We start from the raw sequence: 25,851 nt of genomic DNA on the forward strand, positions 1-25,851 counted from the left end.
ATCAATGATAAATGTAAGGTTATACACATGGGAAAAAGGAATTAATATCACCATTACACACTGAACGCAAAACCACTGGGTAAATCTGACATGGAGAAGGACTTGGGGATCCTAGTTAATGATAAACTTACCTGGAGCAGCCAGTGCCAGGCAGCGACTGCCAAGGCAAACAGGATCATGGGGTGCATTAAAAGAGGTCTGGATACACATGATGAGAGCATTATACTGCCTCTGTACAAATCCCTGGTTAGACCGCACGTGGAGTACTGTGTACAGTTTTGGGCACCGGTGCTCAGGAAGGATATAATGGAACTAGAGTGAGTACAAAGGAGGGCAACACAATTAATAAAGGAATGGGGGAACTACAATGCCCAGAAAGATTAGCAAAATTAGGATTATTTAGTCTAGAAAAAAAGACGACTGAGGGGCGTTCTAATAACCATGTACAAGTATATAAGGGGGCAATACAAATATCTCTCCAAGGATCTATTTATACCAAGGAAGGTGACGGTCACAAGGGGGCATTCTCTGCATCTGGAGGAGAGAAGGTTTTACTACCAACATAGAAGAGGATTCTTTACTGTTGGGGAGAATCTGGAATTCCTTGCCTGAGGAGGTGGTGATGGCGAACTCGAGGGGTTGAAGAGAGGCCTGGATGTCTTCCTGGAGCGTAACAATATTGTATCTTACAGTTATTAGGTTCTTTAGAAGGACGTAGATCTGGGGATTTATTCTGACGGAATATAGGCTGAACTGGAAGGACAAATGTCTTTTTTCGGCCTTGCTAACTATGTTACTATGTAGATGAAAAGTTACTCACTGGTAACATTGGAATCAAAGGTAGAGATATCCAGCCTTTTTTTAGATAAAAAATTGCAAAATCTTTATTTTTAGTCTTCAATAAAACAGAATTTTCCCAGTACTATAAAAAGAATGAGTGATTTTTCCTATGTGTTTCAGACTGAAACTCAGTCCTAATTCAGTCTCTATTTTCAGCTGCCAAAGAGGGAGACGATTAAGAGCAGCAGCACCACTATCTAAAAATGTATTATTTTTTTTGCACAGAAACACAAATTGCTCTAAAACCGTGGTTGGCATCTTTTTAGTGGCTTTGGCATCACTTATTAGAACCATTTCAAGTAGGAGTGATATAGTAATACGGCTCTTGGATCAAGTATGATTTTTAATAAGGAATAAACTGCAACGTTTCTTGATTTTATGAACAGTTTGCGATTTTACCCATAAATCAATATTGAGGCTAAATCTTAAAGGTTAAATTCCTAAAATAGTTTAGAATTATTTTAGGTTGAAGGTAGATGTAAGTCCATCGAGTTCAACTTATAACTCAACATGTTGATCCAGAGGAAGGCAAAAACGCTATGAGACAGATGCTAAGAGCTCCGTATTCGGGACTCCACATATGGCAATCAAACTAGTTCCCTGGATCAACACCCCATCACAGAAACTAGTACCCATGACTAGTGATTGGCGAACCCGAACAGTAAAGTTTGAGGTCTGTACCGAAAACCTACTGTTTGGGCATGGACCCCGAACACAGACTTCTCCAGGAATTTGGTGTTGCTGTTTAGGTTTGGCACCACAAACATCGGGTGTTTAACGCGCTGTCATCTGCATAACACTACGAGAAACACTGGTGGCTCTGATCAGCGGTAAGATTATTACTGCTGGTAAGAGCACAAACTGCTGTGACCAGTGGTAAAAAGTTTACCTCCAGCCACCAAGGCATCAGATGATGTGAGTACTAATACCATCAGCCTATGCCTGCTGCTGCCAATAACGGCAAAAGTAGGCATTGGCTGATGGGAGTATTTATCAGCCGATGCTTGTGCAATAAATAATAATAAAAATGACGTCTGTTCTATTTTTGATAGCCAGCTCTATCATGGCTGGTTAGCAAGAATAAAGGGGTCCCCATTTTTTATTTTTTTTTCTAATTCATTCATTAAATAAATAATTTTAAAAAATTGCTTGGAGTTCCCCCATTTTTTGACAACCTTCCAAGCTAAAGCAGACATCTGAGGATTTCAACCCGCAGCTGTCAGTTTTGCCATGCTGGTTAGCAAAAATAGAAAGATCCCACTTATTTCTTTATAGTGCAGGCGCCAGTTGATGAATACTTCCATCAGCCTCACCTGTTCTTGCTGTTTTTAGCGGCAGCAGGCATAGGCTGTTGGGAGTAGTAGTCTCTCATCAGCTGACACCTCTGTGACTGGAAGTGAACTTTTTACATCCTGTCACTGCTGCTAGCTCACGCTGTCATCTGATAGCGTGGGAACCACAGCTCTCTGACCAGCTGTAATAATCTTACCACCAATCAGAGGCAGTGTTTGCCACACTGTCATGCAGATACCCGTGGCAAACAATAAATGTCCGGGCCCCCCATTCATCTGAATGGCTTCTGGGTTCGGGTTTGGGTACTGTTCTGGTACCATAACCAAACTTTTTTCTAACTGTTGCGGCTGAACCCGCCAGACCCGAACATCCAGGGGTTTGCCCATCACTACCCATGACCAGTGATATTCTATTTTTTTAAAAAAAAGGCATCCAGGCCCTTCTTGAACTTGTGTCATACTGTACAGGTCCTTCTCAAAAAATTAGCATATAGTGTTAAATTTCATTATTTACCATAATGTAATGATTACAATTAAACTTTCATATATTATAGATTCATTATCCACCAACTGAAATTTGTCAGGTCTTTTATTGTTTTAATACTGATGATTTTGGCATACAACTCCTGATAACCCAAAAAACCTGTCTCAATAAATTAGCATATCAAGAAAAGGTTCTCTAAACAACCTATTACCCTAATCTTCTGAATCAACTAATTAACTCTAAACACATGCAAAACATACCTGAGGCTTTTAAAAACTCCCTGCCTGGTTCATTACTCAAAACCCCCATCATGGGTAAGACTAGCGACCTGACAGATGTCAAGAAGGCCATCATTGACCCCCTCAAGCAAGAGGGTAAGACCCAGAAAGAAATTTCTCAACAAATAGGCTGTTCCCAGAGTGCTGTATCAAGGCACCTCAATGGTAAGTCTGTTGGAAGGAAACAATGTGGCAGAAAACGCTGTACAACGAGAAGAGGTGACCGGACCCTGAGGAAGATTGTGGAGAAGGACCGATTCCAGACCTTGGGGAACCTGAGGAAGCAGTGGACTGAGTCTGGTGTGGAAACATCCAGAGCCACCGTGCACAGGCGTGTGCAGGAAATGGGCTACAGGTGCCGCATTCCCCAGGTAAAGCCACTTTTGAACCATAAACAGCGGCAGAAGCGCCTGATCTGGGCTACAGAGAAGCAGCACTGGACTGTTGCTAAGTGGTCCCAAGTACTTTTTTCTGATGAAAGCAAATTTTGCATGTCATTCGGAAATCAAGGTGCCAGAGTCTGGAGGAAGACTGGGGAGAAGGAAATGCCAAAATGCCTGAAGTCCAGTGTCAAGTACCCAGTCAGTGATGGTGTGGGGTGCCATGTCAGCTGCTGGTGTTGGTCCACTGTGTTTCATCAAGGGCAGGGTCAATGCAGCTAGCTATCAGGAGATTTTGGAGCACTTCATGCTTCCTGGCACCTGCTCACAGTGCCAAAACCACTGGTAAATGGTTTACTGACCATGGTATTACTGTGCTCAATTGGCCTGCCAACTCTCCTGACCTGAACCCCATAGAGAATCTGTGGGATATTGTGAAGAGAAAGTTCAGAGACGCAAGACCCAACACTCTGGATGAGCTTAAGGCCGCTATTGAAGCATCCTGGGCCTCCATAACATCTCAGCAGTGTCACAGGCTGATTGCCTCCATGCCACGCCGCATTGAAGCAGTCATTTCTGCCAAAGGATTCCCGACCAAGTATTGAGTGCATAACTGAACATTATTATTTGATGGTTTTTTTGTTTGTTATTAAAAAACACTTTTATTTGATTGGACGGGTGAAATATGCTAATTTATTGAGACAGTTTTTTTGGGTTTTCAGGAGTTGTAGGCCAAAATCATCAGTATTAAAACAATAAAAGACCTGACAAATTTCAGTTGGTGGATAATGAATCTATAATATATGAAAGTTTAATTGTAATCACTACATTATGGTAAATAATGAAATTTAACACTATATGCTAATTTTTTGAGAAGGACCTGTATATGGGGAGGCTATGGGGGCATCATGCTGCTCATGGGTAAGCCATGGGGAGGCTATGGGGGTGTCATGCTGCATATGGGGAGTCTATGGGGGTGTGATGCTGCACATGGGGAGGCTATGGGGGCATCCTGCTGCACATGGGTAGGCTATGGGGGCGTCGTGCTGCACATGGGTAAGCCATGGGGAGGCTATGGGGATGTCATTCTGCACATGGGGATGCTATGGGGTCATTATGCTGCACATGGGAAGGCTATGGAGGCGTCATTCTGCATATGGGGAGGCTACGGGAACGTCATGCTGCATATGGGGAGGCTATGGGAACGTCATGCTGCACAAGGGGAGGCTATGGGGGATGTCATTCTGCACATGGGGAGGTTATGGGGGCCTCATCCAGGACATGAGGAGGCTATGGGCACTTATCCAGGACATGCGGAGGCTACGGGGGCCTCATTCAGGACGTAGGGAGGCTATATGAGGGCCTTATCCAGGACATAGGGTGGCTATATGAGGGCCTTATCCAGGACATGGCTAGGCTATGGGGGCCTCATTCAGGACATGGGGAGGCTATGGGGGCCTCATCCAGGACATGGGGAGGCTCTGGCAACATCATCCAGGACATAGGGAGGCCTCATTCTCATCCAGGACATGAGGAGTCTGTGTGGGGCTCATGCAGTATATGGGGGGCTGTGTGGGGCTGATGCTCTAAATAAGGCAGCTGTGTAGGGCTCATGCTGTATATGGGGAGGCTGTATGGGACTCTTACGGTATATAAGGTACTGTGGGGGGCTCATATGATATACAGAAAGGGCTGTACTTGGGTTCAATTGATATATAGGGGGATGTCAGCATATTTAATTCTGCTCAGTATTAAGTGATGCAATTAATAATGTAATTATCAATATTATAATAATATATTGATTTTAATATTGAGCAGAATTAATTTCAGTCTGTTGGTTCGGCCCTCCACAACAGTCACCGTCTCTCATGTGTCCCCTCGGGAAAATGAATTGCCCACCCCTGCTCTAGATGCAGTCGCAGGTCTATGTGTAAAAAGATCATTAGAAACATCTGTGTACTGTCCCTACATATACTTGTACATTGTAATAAGATCGCCCCTAATCCTTCATTTTTCAAAAATAAATAATCCCAAATTTGATAACCTGTCCTCCTTTTGCTGTCAAATTTGGTCGCACCTTTCTGTACCCGCTCAAGTTCAGCTATGTCCTTCTTTTTCACTGTAGCCCAAAATTGCATTTTTTTTGTTGCCATTTTTACAAAGAACACAAAAAAACAAATATGATTTAATTGCACAGTGTAAATATTGCCTAATAAAAAAAAAAATCTAGATATTAGCAACTAGATCAACAGAAAGAGAGATTGCAAAGTTGTCAAATGCCTCAATTAATTGACCATGTATTATTTTTTATTGTGGCAGTCAATTAGCAAATAGAATAATTAACTCTGTAATTGAGCACTAATTACATCTCCAGCATGAATGCAATCAGTTTCATTTAGTGCTGATGTCATATCCTGAACGCTCGCCGCACTTTGCCCGGTGCTGAGGGTAGCAGTATTTGTTCTGGCTTCTCCAAGTGATTCGTGACTTCCCACAACAAATGAAACTTTACTTAATGACTACAATACCCTTTATGAAATCAATTAAATGGTTCCCTTTCAGCCTCCACTAAATTAATACGTATTCAATTACCAAAGCAACTAATGGAGTGTAATGTGGAATTTATTACCATCAAGAAATCACTCTGGTGCAATTCCTTGTCATGCTCGGATTATTTTTACAGATTGTTGTGTCACAGATCATCTTTAGTGCATAGCATTACTTCAACGTCAGTTTTTTATAGCACTCGGTGTCCGCATACCAGGATTACCTGTATTAAAGGGAATCTGTCAGCAGGTGTCGCGTAGTGACTATGGGCTGTGGGCACCTACCTAATCCCTCGAACTAGGGGGCGCCCTTGTCTATCCCTGTTTCACGGATTACTCCGGAAGTTGAAGACGCCGGGGTCAACAACCTTGCTATGCTTTTAGCTTAAATCTTCTCTTATCCACACCCAGAGAGTTGTGAGGCTGAAAGTGTATAGGATTGCACTAACCAGACAGACAAGGGAAGACAGACAGGATGAAAGAAAATTACAGTCATACAAATATACTCACAAAGCAACAGGAACACAGGGTAGTAGAAACCATATAGAAGAGGATGATGATAAACAAGCCAACAAGCTCCACCCAGAAGTCTCCTCAACAACTCTCAACCACCTACTTCAAACTGAATTTCTCCTCCTACACCAAACCAGGAAGTAAAAACTATCACTGGCAATTCCCAAGTGTCAGTGGCAAGCTTTTATACCAGAGGGGAGTGCCCAACACAGAACACCTAAGAAAATTCAAAATGGAGAGCTCCATGAGGTCAACTGAACTCATTAACCTTTGCAATAACAGAACAAGGAAAACCTGATCTTTTTAATGGGATGGTGAATCAGTTCTAATCAGTGCAAGATTTTGTGTGACCAGACTCTGCACTCTTCTGGCCCCTCTCTGTCACTGCATTCCCATGACAGCAAGAGAGAGACTGAAACACAGAATTCAGGGATGTGTCAAAGTGTGTGCCTTTGTTTACTAACTGTGAAGGTTTTATCACTAAGAGATTAACAATTCTGGACTACACTAGTCCGGCAACGCCCCCTTCCTGTGATAGCCACCTCACTGTCTATGGACTTTGTACACGGAGAGTCTGGGGTGGGCGGGATTAGCTTTCTCAGCTCTGCTTTATTCTAAATCTAAAAACTCTTGATTGTGTCAGCACTGTTGGATTCAGCCTCTCTTTACCTACATCATGCTGCCCTCAGATGAGGTATCAAAATCCTATTTCTATGAAAACAAGATAAGCAACTTTTTGATACACTTTATCTTTTTGTTCCCTTTTGTTTAACGTCTCTGTTCTCAGTAAGTGAAGAAATACCTTTTTGCTTGAATTTAGAGTCTGAAATCCCACTCTGTCCTAGATGACGTACGTGGTATTGCAGCTCAAGTCTATGAAAGTCAGTGGGTGTGAGCTGCAATCTGACCAATGTACTGGTGAGACAGGTAATGAAAACAGCCATAGGTTTCTAATCATTGATTACCCCAAAAAGTAACTCCAAAAAGGTGGTACAAGTCAATGCCGGACAAGCAAGCAAATCACATAGGATCACCTATCATAAAAAAGCACACGTAAGACCGATTATTTCCAGTTAAAGGCAGTCAACAGAATACTGTTATCGTTTTCCATATAATTTGCTCTTCTGAGTGGACTCCTTTTGAATACTTTTCTGGTTTTATGTTTTATATGTTTACTTAAAGGGGTTTTCCATTTTCTTAAAAGTGGTCCCAACGATTGGATTCTTGTAAAAAATAAATAGTACTTGCCCTCTAGGTTCAAGACTGACTCACCCGACTCTGCTCCAGTCTCTGTGTTTTGGATGCAGTGGTACACATCACCGCTGCAGCCGATCACTGAGCTCAATGGCTTTGCTGATTTATATGACAAAAGCTACAACACTCAGTGACTGGTTGCAGTGGGGATGTGTTCTGTAGACAGGAGCACTTTTGATAAAGGATTGAACATGCTGAATTCAACATGACCGATCTTTTTTTCCCATGACATCTGGCATTGATGGAGAGTCGTGACAATGCCATTGACATTCAATGTCCATCTCTTCCACCGAAATCGGTGACTTTAGCTAAAGTTCATCTACTGTAAATGGACACTTATACACACCAGCTGTCTTTGAAAAGTCTTGTTCAGATGAAATGTTTGTCTCCCAACTCTATAATTTTGTGTTCTTGACTCTTGTTCTTGTTATTTTTTTTCACATCAGCAGAAGGGCAAAAAGTTGCCGTTAAACTCTTGTGCTTATCTCCAGTAGTAACATCTGCCATCGTGAGACTATTGAGCTGTCACTATATAACAAAATTTAACAGGTTCGCCTCACAGTGGCCCCTAATGTGTTTTGCCACCTTAAGGGGATTGTCCATACTGATGAAAATGATTAGGATCGGTCAACAGCATCAGATCAATCTGTGTCTTGTCGATCAGCTCCGGCCAGTGTAAATGGTGAATGAAACTGAATCATCACAGCTCAGTTCACTGCGCGATGGGCAATGACGAGAATTGCAGATGAGTTCCCATTCAATTGAATACAGCTAATGGGTGGGCACCTGGATCTCAGACATCCACCGATATGATGGGTCATCAATATCGCCAGACTGGGCAGTCCTTTTAATAAAGTCCTAAAACCATTAATGTTGACATCGCAGCTCCATGAGCTTCTGGAATGGTGAAACGTATTTCTGATGGAGTCTAGAACGTCTCTCTCTTTATGTGAAAAACGTTGACGGCGCCTCCAGCAGTAAGAGGATAAATGTTTACAGTGTGTCTCAGTTGTGGCCTCCTCTTCCCGCACTTATGTCTACTCCATAGCCAATCAAACTTCTTTCCTCCCTGCCTCCAGGTTAGACACTAATTACCGATCAGTTTGTAAAGTCGCAGGTCACCGAGGTTTTCAAATTTCAAGCCCATAATTATAATCACTAATTGCCAATTCAGTCTGATGTTGACAGCTCCATCTTTGCCAGATCTGAATTTAAGATGTGTCCCTGTGCGTAATGACAGTCATCTATAATACATGAAAATCAGTTCTTTAATCCTCAATTTCAATTATATATTCTGTTTAAAGCCCATAGTTATTTCTTTCTTTTTTTTTTTATAAAGCGAAAAATGTGAAGAGAGCTCTGCGATAGGAAGAATTTAACAAAACGACAGTCCATCCTGGAGTCCACAATTCATGTTTCAATCATTCAATCATGGTTATACGTTTGTATGACAGATTTTGCTTTTTTGTTATTGAATTTATCTATTTTTATAAGGGGGGTTTTCTCATATTGTTTCTTCATGAGTGCACCCTGTAAAGAGTGACCGTTCTGACCAGCAGCATGGTTACAGCACTGGTCGAAACTGCCTCTCCGATGCTGCAAGTTGAGGTTGCTTTTCCTCTGCAGCATCGGTGACGCGCAGGGACATTGAGGTTCACTGGATTCAGGGATCTTGCCAGCTTTAGAGCAGTGCCTGCAAGCTCCGAAGCAGAGAGCTTCCAAGCGCTGCATTCCTTGGCAAAGAAACTGTGCAGTCACATCTAAGCAATGAGCAGTAAGCTGTGGAAGTCAAAATGCCTCCATTCTTGAGTACAGAGGATTTTCAACTAGAATTAAATAGCAAAGTTACTTGATTTTACCTGTCACGCACCACAAGGCGAAACATTACCCCTTACACCCCAGTCAGAGGCCTCTACTACAGTCAAATCAGATCTCTTGCTTTGCACTGAGGAAGGGCAAACACCTCGAAACACGTTTCCGTAAATTGAGATTCTGCTTTGGCTTTTATGCTAAGTAATATTTCAAAGCTCGTTAAAGGGTCGATATTGACTTTTTGGATTGCTTCTCCCAGTAGGTGGGCTAGAGTTCAAGTCATCTTTCTCTCTGAAGAGGCAATTTGCATACTTGAAAAACTGACAGCTGAATGAGGCAACCTTTCCTTACGTCTTGCAACATTTTCTGGGTTACTTTTCCCGGCCGATCACAATTGATTATCTATATTCGGGCTAGTCAATTAGCACGGTAATGTCGTTGAACATTAATGATCTAATGTGACAAGTCAAATTGTATCTTGCAACTCTTGTCCTAAATGTTCATCAATAGTCCGGCAGAACAGACCTGTCCGGGCTTTAATTGCTTACTAATTGCACATTTGCATCTGCTTTAAAATGGCCGAGTTTCTAAGCAATCCTGCCGGCGTGTGCTAGACCCGGACAGAATAGCCAAAACCTTATTATAAATCCTAATCACAAATCAGACCTGTTCTTCAGATTTACAGTGTACTAAATTCTTTATGATGGCTGCTGTGCTGACTTGTTTGACTGGTCCATTAAAAGCTATTGAATATCGGAATGATTCCTTTACATCCGAGCCCTGTAGGAATTGTGAATTTTAATGCCTCGGTGCTTTAGTTTTATTGCATGGTGTTCTTCATCGTGTTGCTGTCTGTCCCTGTATGGTTTACCAATCTGCATGCCTTCCATGGTTTTTGGCTGATTTTGATCACTTTTGATCTTGGTCCACCATACATATGTTTTAAAGCGATGTCGTTGGCTCTAAAATCCATGTCTGTGTTCAGTCCTAGGGAGCACTGCGTTAAGTGAAGTGAAGTTTTGGAAAAAAAACATTCTATATTTTCATTTGTGGTTGAGCTACTTCGAGCACAGTGGATAGCTGAGTGGTGACTACCTCCTCGCTGCTGGGATCTCCCTTCCTCATTCTATTAAATATAGTAAATATATTAAATTCTATTTAATATAGTAAATATATAAAAAGGCACAGATAGTTTTAGTTGGGTGATGTGCCGAGCAATTTAGGTTAAGTGAATTTGCCCAATAGCAAGTGTAATATTCATGTTTTTTTAGATCTGTTGCTTGTAGTTCTAATTTTTGTACCCCTTCACCATTAGTAATAGTAAAATTAACAGTGGGGAATAGAAGTATTTGATACACTGCCAATTTTGCAAGTTTTCCCACCTATAAAGAATAGAGAGGTCTGTAATTTTTATCGTAGGTGCGCTTTAACTTTGAGAGGCAGAAACTAAAATAAAAAAAATCCAGGATATCACATTGTATGCTTTTTACATAATTAATTTGCATTTTATTGCATGAAATAAGTATTTGATACAATAGAAAATTAATATATGGTACAGAAAGCTTAGTTTGCAATTACAGAGGTCATACGTTTCCTGCCTTTCTTGACCAAGTTCGCACACATTGCAGCAGGGATTTTGGCCCCTCCTCCATACAAATCTTCTCCAGATCTTTCAGGTTTTGGGGCTGTTGCTGGGCAACATTTAGTTTCAGTTCCTTCCAAAGATTTTCTATTGGGTTCAGGTCTAGAGGCTGGCTAGGCCATTCCAGGACCTTTTAAATGTTTCTTACGGAACCATGCCTTAGTTGCCCTGGTTGTGTGTTTCAGGTCATTGTCACACTGGAAGACCGAGCCACAACCCATCTTCAATGCTGTTACTGAGGGAAGGAGGTTGTTGGCCAAAATCTTGCTATACATGACCTCATCCTTCCTCCCTACAATATGTGCAGTACTCTTGTCCCCTTTGCAGAAAAGCTCCCCCAAAGTGTGATGTTTTCCCCATCATGCTTCAATGTTGGGACGGTGTTCTTGGGGTTTTTACTCAATCTCCTTTTTCCTCCAAATACGGCGAGTGGAGTTGATACCAAAAAGTTATGTTTTGGTCTCCTCTGACCACATGACCTTCTCCCATGCCTCCTCTGGATCATCAAGGTGGTAATTGGTGAATTTCAAATGGGCTTGGACATTGTCTGGTGTGAGCAGGGGGACCTTGCGTGCCCCATGGGATTTTAGTCCATGACGGCGTAGTGTGTTTCTAACGGTAATGTGTGAGACTATGGTCCCAGCTCTCTTCAGGCCATTGATGAGATCCTCCTGTGTAGTTATGGGCTTATTCCTGATCCTTTTCAGAATCATCCTTACCCCACGAGACAAGATCTAGCATGGTGCCTCAGACTTAGGAAGATTGACAGTCATCTTGTGTTTCTCCCATTTTCTAACTATTGTGCCAACAGTTGTTGCCTTCTCACCAAGCTACTTGCCTACTGTTGCCTGTTGTCCTGTAGCCCATCCAAGCCTTGTGCAGGTTTACAATTTTGTCACCGGTGTCCTTACACAGCTCTTTGGTCTTGACCATGGTAGAGAGGTTGGAGTGTGATTGAGTGTGTGGACAGGTGTTTTTCTATACAGGTAACGAGTTCAAACAGGTGCGATTAATACAGGTAATGAGTGCAGAGCAGGAGGGCTTCATACAGAAAAACTAACCGGTCTGTGACAGCCAGAATTCTTGATGGCTGGTAGGCGATCAAATACTTATTTCATGCAATTTAATTATGGTATATATACTCGAGTATAAGCCGAGATTTCCAGCCCTTTTTTTTATGCTGAAAGTGCCCCTCTCTGCTTATATTCGAGTCATTGTCCATGAGGGGTCGGCGGGGGAGGGGGAGAGGCGGCTGTGACATACTCACCTGCTCCTGGCGCGGTCTCTGCATCTCCGATGGTCTCCGGGCGCGGCAGCTCTTCCAATTTTGAGCGGTCACATGGTACCGATCATTACAGTAATGAATATGGACGTGACTCCACTCCGATAGGGGTGGAGCCACATATTCATTACTATAATGAGCGGTACCAGTGACTGCTCAAAGCTGGAAGAGCTGCCGCGCCCAGAGAAGATCATCAGGGAAGCTGGCAGGAACCGCGCCGGTAGCAGGTGAGTATAATGGGGAGGGGGAGCACGGAGATATTCACCTCTCCTCGTTCCACCGCCGGGCGCCGTCTTCCACGTCATCTGCCTGTGACACTCAGGTCAGAGGGTGCGATGACGTGGTTAGTGCGCGCCCTCTGCCTGAGCGTCAGTGCGGAGGACGGGAAAGAGACAGCAGCGCCCGGCGGTGGAACGGGGAAAAGTGACTACAGCAAGTGCCGGGGGCCTGAGCGATTAGAGGTGAGTATGTCATTTTTTTTTTTTAATTGCAGCAACAGCATATAGGGACATAATAGTCTATGGAGCATCTTATAGGGCCATAATCAGCATTTGTGCAGCATTATATGGGACAAATATCTCTATGGAGCATCTTATGGGGCCATAATCAGCATTTGTGCAGCATTATATGGGGCAAATATCTCTATGGAGCATTTTATGGGGCCATAATCCGCATTTGTGCAGCATTATATGGGGCAAATATCTCTATGGAGCATCTTATGGGGCCATAATCAGCATTTGTGCAGCATTATATGGGGCAAATATCTCTATGGAGCATCTTATGGGGCCATAATCAGCATTTGTGCAGCATTATATGGGGCAAATATCTCTATGGAGCATCTTGTGGGGCCATAATCAGCATTTGTGCAGCATTATATGGGGCAAATATCTCTATGGAGCATCTTATGGGGCCATAATCCGCATTTGTGCAGCATTATATGGGGCAAATATCTCTATGGAACATATTATGGAGCCATAATCAGCATTTGTGCAGCATTATATGGGGCAAATGTGTCTATGGAGCATCTTATGGGGCCATAATCCGCATTTGTGCAGCATTATTTGGGGCAAATATCTGTATGGAGCATCTTATGGGGCCATAATCAGCATTTGTGCAGCATTATATGGGGCAAATATCTCTATGGAGCATCTTATGGGACCATAATCAGCATTTGTGCAGCATTATATGGGGCAAATGTGTCTATGGAGCATCTTATGGAGCCATAATCAGCAGTTGTGCAGCATTATACGTGACAAATGTGTTTATAGAGCATCTTATGGGGCCATAATCAGCATTTGTGCAGCATTATATGGGGCAAATGTGTCTATGGAGCATCTTATAGGGCCATAATCAGCATTTGTGCAGCATTATATGGGGCAAATATCTCTATGGAGCATCTTATGGGGCCATAATCAGCATTTGTGCAGCATTATATGGGGCAAATATCTCTATGGAGCATTTTATGGGGCCATAATCTGCATTTGTGCAGCATTATATGGGGCAAATATCTCTATGGAACATATTATGGAGCCATAATCAGCATTTGTGCAGCATTATATGGGGCAAATGTGTCTATGGAGCATCTTATGGAGCCATAATCAGCATTTGTGCAGCATTATATGGGGCAAATATCTCTATGGAGCATTTTATGGGGCCATAATCAGCATTTGTGCAGCATTATATGGGGCAAATATCTCTATGGAACATATTATGGAGCCATAATCAGCATTTGTGCAGCATTATATGGGGCAAATGTGTCTATGGAGCATCTTATGGGGCCATAATCCGCATTTGTGCAGCATTATATGGGGCAACTATCTGTATGGAGCATCTTATGGGGCCATAATCAGCATTTGTGCAGCATTATATGGGGCAAATATCTCTATGGAGCATCTTATGGGGCCATAAGCAGCATTTGTGCAGCATTATATGGGGCAACTATCTGTATGGAGCATCTTATGGGGCCATAATCAGCATTTGTGCAGCATTATATGGGGCAAATATCTCTATGGAGCATCTTATGGGGCCATAATCAGCATTTGTGCAGCATTATATGGGGCAAATGTGTCTATGGAGCATCTTATAGGGCCATAATCAGCATTTGTGCAGCATTATATGGGGCAACTATCTGTATGGAGCATCTTATGGGGCCATAATCAGCATTTGTGCAGCATTATATGGGGCAAATATCTCTATGGAGCATCTTATGGGACCATAATCAGCATTTGTGCAGCATTATATGGGGCAAATATCTCTATGGAGCATCTTATGGGGCCATAATCAGCATTTGTGCAGCATTATATGGGGCAACTATCTGTATGGAGCATCTTATGGGGCCATAATCAGCATTTGTGCAGCATTATATGGGGCAAATATCTCTATGGAGCATCTTATGGGGCCATAATCAGCATTTGTGCAGCATTATATGGGGCAAATGTGTCTATGGAGCATCTTATAGGGCCATAATCAGCATTTGTGCAGCATTATATGGGGCAACTATCTGTATGGAGCATCTTATGGGGCCATAATCAGCATTTGTGCAGCATTATATGGGGCAAATATCTCTATGGAGCATCTTATGGGACCATAATCAGCATTTGTGCAGCATTATATGGGGCAAATATCTCTATGGAGCATCTTATAGGGCCATAATCAGCATTTGTGCAGCATTATATGGGGCAAATATCTCTATGGAGCATCTTATGGGGCCATAAGCAGCATTTGTGCAGCATTATATGGGGCAAATATCTCTATGGAGCATCTTATGGGGCCATAATCCGCATTTGTGCAGCATAATATGGGGCAAATATCTCTATGGAGCATCTTATGGGGCCATAATCAGCATTTGTGCAGCATAATATGGGGCAAATATCTCTATGGAGCATCTTATGGAGCCGTAATCACCATTTCTGCAGCATTATATGGGGCAAATATCTCTCTGGAGCATCTTATGGGGCCATAATCAGCATTTGTGCAGCATTATATGGGGCAAATGTGTCTATGGTGCATCTCATGGGGCCATAATCAGCATTTGTGCAGCATTATATGGGGCAAATATCTCTATGGAGCATCTTATGGGGCCATAATCCGCATTTGTGCAGCATAATATGGGGCAAATATCTCTATGGAGCATCTTATGGGACCATAATCACCATTTCTGCAGCATTATATGGGGCAAATATCTCTCTGGAGCATCTTATGGGGCCATAATCAGCATTTGTGCAGCATTATATGGGGCAAATATCTCTATGGAGCATCTTATGGGACCATAATCAGCATTTGTGCAGCATTATATGGGGCAAATATCTCTATGGAGCATCTTATGGGGCCATAATCAGCATTTGTGCAGCATTATATGGGGCAACTATCTGTATGGAGCATCTTATGGGGCCATAATCAGCATTTGTGCAGCATTATATGGGGCAAATATCTCTATGGAGCATCTTATGGGGCCATAATCAGCATTTGTGCAGCATTATATGGGGCAAATGTGTCTATGGAGCATCTTATAGGGCCATAATCAGCATTTGTGCAGCATTATATGGGGCAACTATCTGTATGGAGCATCTTATGGGGCCATAATCAGCATTTGTGCAGCATTATATGGGGCAAATATCTCTATGGAGCATCTTATGGGACCATAATCAGCATTTGTGCAGCATTATATGGGGCAAATATCTCTATGGAGCATCTTATAGGGCCATAATCAGCATTTGTGCAGCATTATATGGGGCAAATATCTCTATGGAGCATCTTATGGGGCCATAAGCAGCATTTGTGCAGCATTATATGGGGCAAATATCTCTATGGAGCATCTTATGGGGCCATAATCCGCATTTGTGCAGCATAATATGGGGCAAATATCTCTATGGAGCATCTTATGGGGCCATAATCAGCATTTGTGCAGCATAATATGGGGCAAATATCTCTATGGAGCATCTTATGGAGCCGTAATCACCATTTCTGCAGCATTATATGGGGCAAATATCTCTCTGGAGCATCTTATGGGGCCATAATCAGCATTTGTGCAGCATTATATGGGGCAAATGTGTCTATGGTGCATCTCATGGGGCCATAATCAGCATTTGTGCAGCATTATATGGGGCAAATATCTCTATGGAGCATCTTATGGGGCCATAATCCGCATTTGTGCAGCATAATATGGGGCAAATATCTCTATGGAGCATCTTATGGGACCATAATCACCATTTCTGCAGCATTATATGGGGCAAATATCTCTCTGGAGCATCTTATGGGGCCATAATCAGCATTTGTGCAGCATTATATGGGGCAAATGTCTGTATGGAGCATCTTATGGCGTCATAATCAGCATTTGTGCAGCATTTTATGGGGCATATTTTGATATGGAGCATCTTATGGAGCCCATCATAAACTTTATGGATATTATATGGGGTGTATATTGTATGGAGCATCTTATGGGGCCCGTCATGAACGTATTGAGCATTATATGGGGCTCCTGATTCAATATGGATATTCAAAAACACAACCTACTGATGTCTCAATTAATTTTACTTTTATTGGTATCTTTTTATTTTTGACATTTACCGGTAGCTGCTGCATTTTCCACCCTAGGCTTATACTCGAGTCATTAAGTTTTCCCAGTTTTTTTTGTGGCAAAATTAGGGGGTCGGCTTATACTCGAGTATATACGGTATGTCGGTATGTCAAATCATACAATGTTATGTTCTGGTTTTAATTTTTAGATTATATGTCTCACAGCTGAAGTGTACCTACGATAACAATTACAGACCTCTCCAATCTTTGTATATGGGAAAACTTGTAAAATTGTCAGTGTATCAAATTCTTTCTTTTCCCACTGTATATTCTGTATTTCAATCTAGCTTTTTATTTCACATGCCAACTATTGAATGCCTTAATTTCATGTCTTCGGCTGCCAGTGGTCTTAGAAAATCCATGTATTACATGGCCGTCGCCTTTCTCTGCTGCACTGCCATTTACTATAGGGGAAGGTTTTTTTTATAAACGGGGAATGCAGAATGGAAATATCCCCGTCTGAAAGTGATGATAAGGCTTTATTAGCGTCTATTGTCTGCCGCCAGAAATTAAACGTTCAAATGCAGCAAACTCAAAAGAGTATTTGTGACTATTTCAGAGAGTTGGTAATTGTCCCAAAACTGTTGTGTTTCTTTCCGTATCGATAGAAGCCTCTTCTTTTATGTGTAGTTCAAAATCCTCATTAGACTGAAATCTTCCCGCATTAGCAATCCTACTTAAAAGATAAATTGACTGTTTAAAAGCACGATAATGAAAATTCATTTACAGAGGCTCTTATTTATATGCAAGGCTTACAATCTGTAAAAGAAAGCCTCAATTAGGCAGAAAATAAAGTCGGAAATACCTAAAGACGACTGGAGAATGATTTTTCTGATATCAGCTATTTTGTCTTCTCAAGTTTTCAACTTTTTTTTTCCTTTTTTTATGTACTTTCGCTTGATTTATTGTCAAAGATTGTGTCTTTTATGTTTTCGTTTAGCAAAAAAAGCCGGAGACCCTCATTATTTCCTCCGCAACCTCTGTCCCATGTTTGATGTCTTTAGAGCCCACTCCGTTGTCTCTTGATGACCGTCCTTATATAATTTTTTTTTTCTATAAATGTTTTAGGTCCAACTATCTCAGGCTCTGGAAGAAACTGGTTTGCAAAAGCAAAGGGCAGAACTGGTAAGTTTTATCAATTTTTTTTTTCTTTTTATCATTTCGCATTTCTTAGCAGAATTTCGATTTGCTAAATTTTCCATTTTGATCTTTTTCTCAGCAATTCATGGTAATTTGGACTTACTATTAGCAGCGCACCTGCATTATTCCCACTGATTCGTATGGCAATGTCATTAGACGGGATAACTCTTTAAAGATGACTTGGCATAAATATGTAATTTTTTTTTCATATTGTTTTATTTAACCTGGCGCTGCTAATTTTTTGTTCCTGCGTCTCGCCATTCCTGAAGTACATTTATATAATATATATATATTAGCTAACTGGGCGTGGTCACCAAGAAGATGCCCAGAGATGTTGACCACTCCCATTTGGCTAACATGACTAGCTTTATATACAGGGTGGAGGGGATCATATCTCCCCAATGGAGAGGAGCAAGAACAAAAGAAAAATATTGCTAGATTCCAGAGAACAGTGGAATTTATACCAGTTAGTTAAAAAGTATAAAGGCATGGCAAGTGGCAGGTCTTGTATAAAGGAATTTTCCTTTTTTTTTTTTTTTTAATTACACCTGAGAACGCTACTAAAATAAAAATTGATACAAAGTAGTGGGACTGCTTTAAGAATCATCACGCGCAATGGAGCATCAAAGGGGTTTTCTTGTCTTGTGACAATTCCCAGTAAGGAGCCATGCTGATAAAAGAAAAACAATATGTTCTTGTTCCGACTTTCTCCGCTGGAGAAGAAGCCATTTTGTCCAGCCTACCAGTCTGCTGGCCTTAAATCCAACCAGTCATCATGTGACTGGTGGATGAGACGCCATCGCTTCTGGTCTGGAGCAGGGAGTGGAGTTCAGGAGTTGAGTATATATTTTTTTTTCTGAATTGTAAAGTGCTGTAGAAATAAAAAAAATATATATATATTAATATTTTCTTTTTTGTCAGCGACTTTTGAATTGTAAAACCAGACAGAAAATCCCCTTTAAAGCTCCATTACACGTGATGATTACTAAAGTTGTCACATTACTTTGCATTGATTTTTTTATAGTAGGTGCAACAACCCTTTAAAGGGGTTGTTTGGATTTTCATGAATTTGGCTAATTAAAGTAATAGCCAGTACTCACCTGTTGAATGATTGCAGCTCCAGCAGTGATGCTTTGGTGGTCACCTCTGATCTTCATCCGTATCTCATGGATCAGTTGTTTAAAGGAAATCTGTCAGCAGGTGTTTATGTAATCTGAGAGCAGCATGGTGTAGGGCCTGAGATTGATTCCATTAATGTATCGCTTACTAGACTGCTTGTTGTTGTTTCAATAAAATAAGTGTTTTGTCAGCAGGAGATTATCACTACAGGACTATGTGTTGCATGCCGTGTAGTCCTTCTGCTCTCTATGTAAGTCTGCCCCCACCACTGATTAGCAGCTTTTTGTCTATGCACAGCGTACACAGAAAGCAGCCAATCAGTAATGTGAGCGGGGTTATACAGGGCTCAGTATTCTGAGCACTGCTAGATCTGCAGCTGACCATACCTATTTTGCTGCCGATAATGTCTCATCGTCTTCACACTGGTCCATTATTGTAAGTATTGACTAGAGATGAATGAATCATCAAGATATCCGGTGTAGATAGGCCTTCATCTTCACTGAACTTATTAATTATATAAATATACATATATATATATATATATATATATATATATATATATATATATATATATATATATATATATATATATATATATATATATATATATACGGTAGTTTTGTTGGATTTTTTTTTTTTTTCTCCCTCACAAAGTGCCAAAAATGGTGTTGATTTTATCCCAAAGAATTCCATAGTTGTTGAGGTGTAATTTATTTCCCTGAATGTTGTAATCAGTAATGAAATTTTCTCTACTTTGTGCTTTGCCATTTAGTTCCAAGCCTCGAATCCCCCGTATTTGTAACAAGGATAAATTACCGACATGTAAAATCCCACCGTTCCAAATATAACCTAACCAATCTATCTCATATTTTTGTGAAAGAACGAACCCTGTTAGTTTAGTGTAATTCACCGAGGTTTGATCAAGGGCTGCCCCAGGGGCTGTTCAGCTGTGCGGGGGAAGAGATTGAGATGCAGAACCGTATAAATTGTACAGTCTGTCATGTTTTCATTGTCTCTCATTTAGCTTAAGGTTTGTGGGTATCCTCCGGGATCCACGTCTTTGCTAATGGCCCCATGTGCCCCAGGGGAAGAAGCAAAGATTCATTTTCCTGAAATATAACTTTAATTTGTTAAGGAGAAAAAAAATCTGCCTTATAACCTAATATAAATGGCATGCAAAATGTGTTATTCAATTAGTCGTTCAGATGAGGAAGTGGTCCATCTTTTGTCAGTGTCAACATAATGACTAGAGCCACGTGTCTTATTTCATCTCAACATATGTGGTGTCTTGTGTAGTGATTCTGAGAATCACATGTAAAAATAACTAAATTCATAAGATTATAAAGCTGGATAATTGCTGTCTTTTTCTTGTTTTACCTTGCGTACTTGTTTCCCCATACCTCTCCACTACTTTTCTGCTTCTCCTCTCTTTCTCATCATCTCCTCTTGCTTTCGTCCTTCCCTCTCGATCTCGTCTTTTCTTTTTTGCTGTTGTCCCTCCCCCTCATCTCTCGCTCTTGTTCGTCTCTCTCTTCCCCTCTCTCCCTCTCCCTCTTGCTCCCATCTTCCACTTTTTACCGCCCTCGTCCCTCCCTCTTCCCCACGTCCCTCCCTCTTCCCCTCGTCCCTTCCTCTCGCCCTCGTCCCTTCCTCTCGCCCTCGTCCCTTCCTCTCGCCCTCGTCCCTTCCTCTCGCCCTCGTCCCTTCCTCTCGCCCTCGTCCCTTCCTCTCGCCCTCGTCCCTTCCTCTCGCCCTGTCCCTCCCTCTCGCCCTGTCCCTCCCTCTCGCCCTCGTCCCTCCCTCTCGCCCTCGTCCCTCCCTCTCGCCCTCGTCCCTCCCTTTCGCCCTCGTCCCTCCCTCTCTCCCTCGTCCCTCCCTCTCGCCCTCGTCCCTCCCTCTCGCCCTCATCCCTCCCTCTCGTCCCTCCCTCTCGCCCTCGTCCCTCGCTCTCTTTCGCTCTCATCCTCTCCATCTTACTACCATCTCCCACTGTTATACTTTATCCTTTGCTTTCGTCCCTTACTCCCTCCTTTCAAACCCTCACATTGCTGGACCTGCCTCTCGCCCCCTACTCGTTTCGCACCCTTCTCGTTTTGCCCTCTTCTCGTCCCGCCGTACATACCACTAATACCACCCATTTAGATGAATGGAACTAACTTATGATGTAAATAAGCCATGTATCAGCCCGCGGTACCGCAGTGGGCTTTGAGTGTGACTATCTTATATAAATCATTCTTTATTATTCTGCAGAAAGTGTTTTTTTTTTTTTTCTTATAAATATTTTTCAATAACAGCTCACGCCACCCAGTGCACATTATGGATGGAGTTTTGGTCGCCTGCGTTTGTTTTTGTGTAAGGGTATCTGCACACGTTCAGGTTTTTTCACAATTTTTTTGCGTTTTATTGTGATAAAAAAGCTATAAAAGCTCATTAAAAACGCATACATTATGCATCCTATCATTTAGAGTGCATTCTGCATGTTTTGTGCACATTATGCGTTTTTTTCCACGAAAAAAACGTATTGCGGTAAAAAAAGCAGCATGTTCATTAATTTTGCAGATTTTCTACGTTTTTCCCGCTATTCTATGCATTTGTGAAAAAACGCACCAAAAACACGTGAAAAACGCATGCGGATTTCTGGCTGAAATGTCCGTTTTTTGCCAGGAAAATTTCTGCAAGAAATCCTGACGTGCGCACATACCCTAAAAGTTTGTCTCCTTTCATCAATTATGTTAGTGAGCGCTGTTTTTCTTGTATCATTACACGAGTATGCAAGCTATTACCGTATATTACAGAAATGGAGAGAAAAAGTCATCACCATGTTTCAACTATCAACTTGGAGAATGGAAACAAATTGTGGGAATTGAATACGGTGCAATAAGGGGGTTACTTGTATGTTCTACATTTTGTTCGATGTCAGTGCCATCAAGTAGCACTATTCCCTCAATGGAGGAAACAAATGACCGGCTCTTATATTCACAATGTACCCAAACCGTTAGCTGAATATTCCAGCTGGCACTTCATACGCTGCCGTCAGACAAATGCAGTGCTCTCACCGGCTAAATTGGCTGAAAATGTCTAATTTAGACCCGTTTCCAATTCCTGTTCTCTCACCTCTTCAGGTATCAAGCAGAGAGCTCTACTTTTTCACAATGTTTTCTTCTAATTTCGCTAAGTTTGTCAGAAAATGTGTCACATAATTCAACTTAATGTTTTTATGTGATAAATTGCAGCCGACGCTGAAATATTCTTTTTTTTCTGCTTTCATACAAGTCGATATGCATAACAGCGGAGAATGAGCCGCCAGGGGGTGAGGGGGTGGGCAAGCAATGGAAGGTGATCAAATGCGGGAATAATTAGGCTCCATTACAGTACCTTGAATCGGATCTGCATAGTCTTTTTACTACCACGACATTGGTGAAGTTATTAATTGTAGTCTTAAATTTAGTGTCAAAATGAAGGAAAAAGGCTGAAGAAATGCCGAATTTTTCACCGTGGAAGTGTAATTAACCAAACACAGATACCTTTTAAGGGATGGCAAATCAAGTATTTTTATGCAGGTTTTTATTTTATGTAAACCAAGAGCAGCATTATGTGGGGGCAGAGTTCCTGATTCCAGCGATGTATCACTCACTAGGCTGTGTGTTGCCATTTTAGTAAAACCAGTGTTTTATCATCAGAGTATCACTAGAGGACTAGTTGCCTGGTGCCTCCTAGTCCAACCCCGCCCCCGCCACTGATTGGCTGCTTTAATGTGAATTAGTGGTGTGGGTGGGGTTATATAGAGGTCAGCATTCTGAGCACTGCTGAATCTGCAGCTGAGAAGACGGATTGTATCAAAAGGACAGCAAGCAGCCCAGTATTTCCCACATCACACAAATTAGGGTATTAGCTGCTCTCAGATTGCATAGCAAAAAAAAGCCTGCTAACAGATTCCCTTAAAGGGATAGCAATTCAAGTATATATACTGTATATTCAGGGTTATTTTTGGCCCAAAAATAATCCGACTTTTCAAGGATGTTTCTGAAAACCGGAAACAAAACTTTTTGACCATCGAGACATAACTTAATTGGATGTATGAAGCAATGGGTCCCAGATTAATGAGCGCTGTGTCATATTTTACATGTCGACTATTGGTGTGGTATCTAGTCAGTTTTGCTGTAAGATGGGGAAGAAAAACAAACATTTTTTTTTTGTTCAACTTCTTTAGCTAATTACACCAGACAAGACAAAGGCAGTTTGACTTTCTGGTATTAATTAACAAATCCATCACTAATTACCTTGGATAAGCACAACTCATGCTTCTTTCCCCAAAACACAATTAATATGGCAACTCTAAGCGTCTGTAGGCAGCGCCGCTCCATCATTAACATACTTCACCCTAATTAGACACGGCCAAGAGTGGCTGTAAAATGAGTTTCTGATAGCAGCTACACAAAATCATCCAATGTTTGGAATCCTCGGTGGCATTAAGGGAAAAAAGGATCCATTCTATGATCTCCGTGAAATGACAGTGGCAATTATGCCGCAATTATAATTATCACGTTTTATTTTGCTAGGTGACCTTTTGCTTATTTATTTTAGATTCATTTGTTCTGTAATTGATATGCCTGTGGTGTTAGTTAATGTTGGAGAGTCACCCCAAGGATTCACTTAGCGAGGGTATGAAGACGCATTCATCTCCAATTTGCAGAGACTTACAGCCAACATTCTTTAACGCGATCAGTTTCTGAAGGAATTCCTCCAGAGCCTGAGATCTTCTATATAAGCAAAGATGAATTTACTCGCAGGAGGGACATGGATTGTGCTTGGAAAAGCATTAAGGTCTGATAATAAGTGACAAACACATTGCAAACGTTACCATCGCAACGAATCAGATTGCGTCCAATGCAGTTGTCTTCAGAAAATGTAACTTTGTTTAATAAAAGTTGAAGATGATGGAGTTGGAGATGACAAAGATGATCGAGGGGATGGAAGTCATGAGCGATGATGATGATGGAGATGATGATGGATGAGATGATGATGATGGATAAGATGATGGATAATATCATGATGATGGAGGAGATGATGAAGGAGGATATGATGATGGGGGAGATGATGATGGGGGAGATGATGATGGAGGAGATGATGATGATGGAGGAGATGATGATGATGGAGGAGATGATGATGATGGAGGAGATGATGATGATGGAGGAGATGATGCTGATGGAGGAGATGATGATGATGGAGGAGATGATGATGGAGATGATGATGATGGAGATGATGATGATGATGGAGGAGATGATGATGGAGGAGATGATGAAGGAAGACATGATGAGGGCGTGATGATAATGAGGACATGATGAGGATGTGATGATAATGAGGACATGATAATGGAGGACATGATGATGATGATGGAGGACATGATGACGCTGGAGAACATGATGATGGAGGAGATGATGATGATGGAGGACATGAAGATGATGATGGAGATGATAATGAAGGAGGAGATGATGATGATGATGGAGGAGATGATGGAAATGATGATGATGGGAAAGCATGGTGGCTTAGCGGTTTGCACTGTTACTTTGCAACTCCAGGATCTAGGGTTCATATCCCATTGAAGACAACATCTGCATGGAGTTTGTATGTTCTTCCCGTGTTTGCGTGGGTTTACTCCGGGTTCTCAGTTTTTCTCCCACACTTTAAAGACATACTGATAGGGAATTTAGTTTGTGAACCCCATCGGCACTGCGATTATGTCTGTAAAGCGCTGTGGAATATAGTGACACTATATAAGTAAGTAAAATAAGATATTGAAGACGAATGATATCTTAGTAGATGTTCACAAACCTTTTTTATACAAATGTTCCACTTAGTCAAGCCAAGCTGTCCACATATATGGTTTGGCAGAGCTCGGTATTATTGATACTGTGCATGAATGTGCAGATACTATTGGTAAAATCTATATTCAGTGGAGATAGTTTTTCACTTTCCTGGAGATCAGAGATGACAGTCGGTGCTTTTAGAATCCCATTTATGAGAGAGACGCTAGATACACAACGTTAAAAGATTTACCGTCCATCACTGGTATTTGAGCCTTCATAGTGTCCTCACTCCATTCTGTCATCTTCCATTTGCGTAACACCACTAGTATCCCAGTGACATGCAGCAAACCCTACTGAGGGCATCAGTAGCGAGGCATCCAGGCTTTCACAACATGTCCTTAATGGAGGACAATCAAGCACCACAACTCATCAAGATGAGCCTTCATCAATTACATTTCTCTTTCCTTTTCCATGAATTCTAATCCTGTGAGTGCCTTTTTTTTTTTGCTGTCTCGACATGGTTTTGGTTATTGCCTGTCCTCAAGGGTGTAAATCACGCAATATCACGTTCCCAGCTTGGCCTGAGCATCTCTACCTCTTTGATTAGAAATACTAATCCTATGCTTAGCAATTAGCAAACGGCGCCAGTGGGTCTGATTGGGGCTAAGTTCAGATAGGGATCAGAGCTTTGGTGGGAAGAGCAAAAACCTTTTGAGGGTTCTTGTTGATATGTGTAAATGAAGGAGTTATCTAATCTTCTTAAATAGGATAAATTGTGGTTAAATTGCTAATAAAGTCATCAGGAGCGCGTTGCCCCCTGCCAAGCAGGAAGCCAGGAGGCAGGGGAGCAGTGCGCTCCCGAACATGGTACAAACCCAATGAAACAA

General features: G+C 41.8%; 1 protein-coding gene across 2 annotated transcripts in view; it reads left to right on the top strand.

Annotated features, from left to right (window-relative positions):
• MAD1L1 (mitotic arrest deficient 1 like 1) overlaps positions 1-25,851 on the top strand; it is a 696,770-nt gene that overhangs the window by 258,307 nt on the left and 412,612 nt on the right. For both annotated transcript variants that reach the window (XM_077274781.1, XM_077274783.1), the window contains one exon: positions 17,967-18,023. In XM_077274781.1, the coding sequence (XP_077130896.1) occupies positions 17,967-18,023 (57 nt within the window). The remainder of the gene's footprint in view (positions 1-17,966; positions 18,024-25,851) is intronic.

This window comes from Ranitomeya variabilis, chromosome 7, assembly GCF_051348905.1.
Source record: "Ranitomeya variabilis isolate aRanVar5 chromosome 7, aRanVar5.hap1, whole genome shotgun sequence".
In the NCBI taxonomy this organism is placed as follows: Eukaryota; Metazoa; Chordata; class Amphibia; order Anura; family Dendrobatidae; genus Ranitomeya; species Ranitomeya variabilis.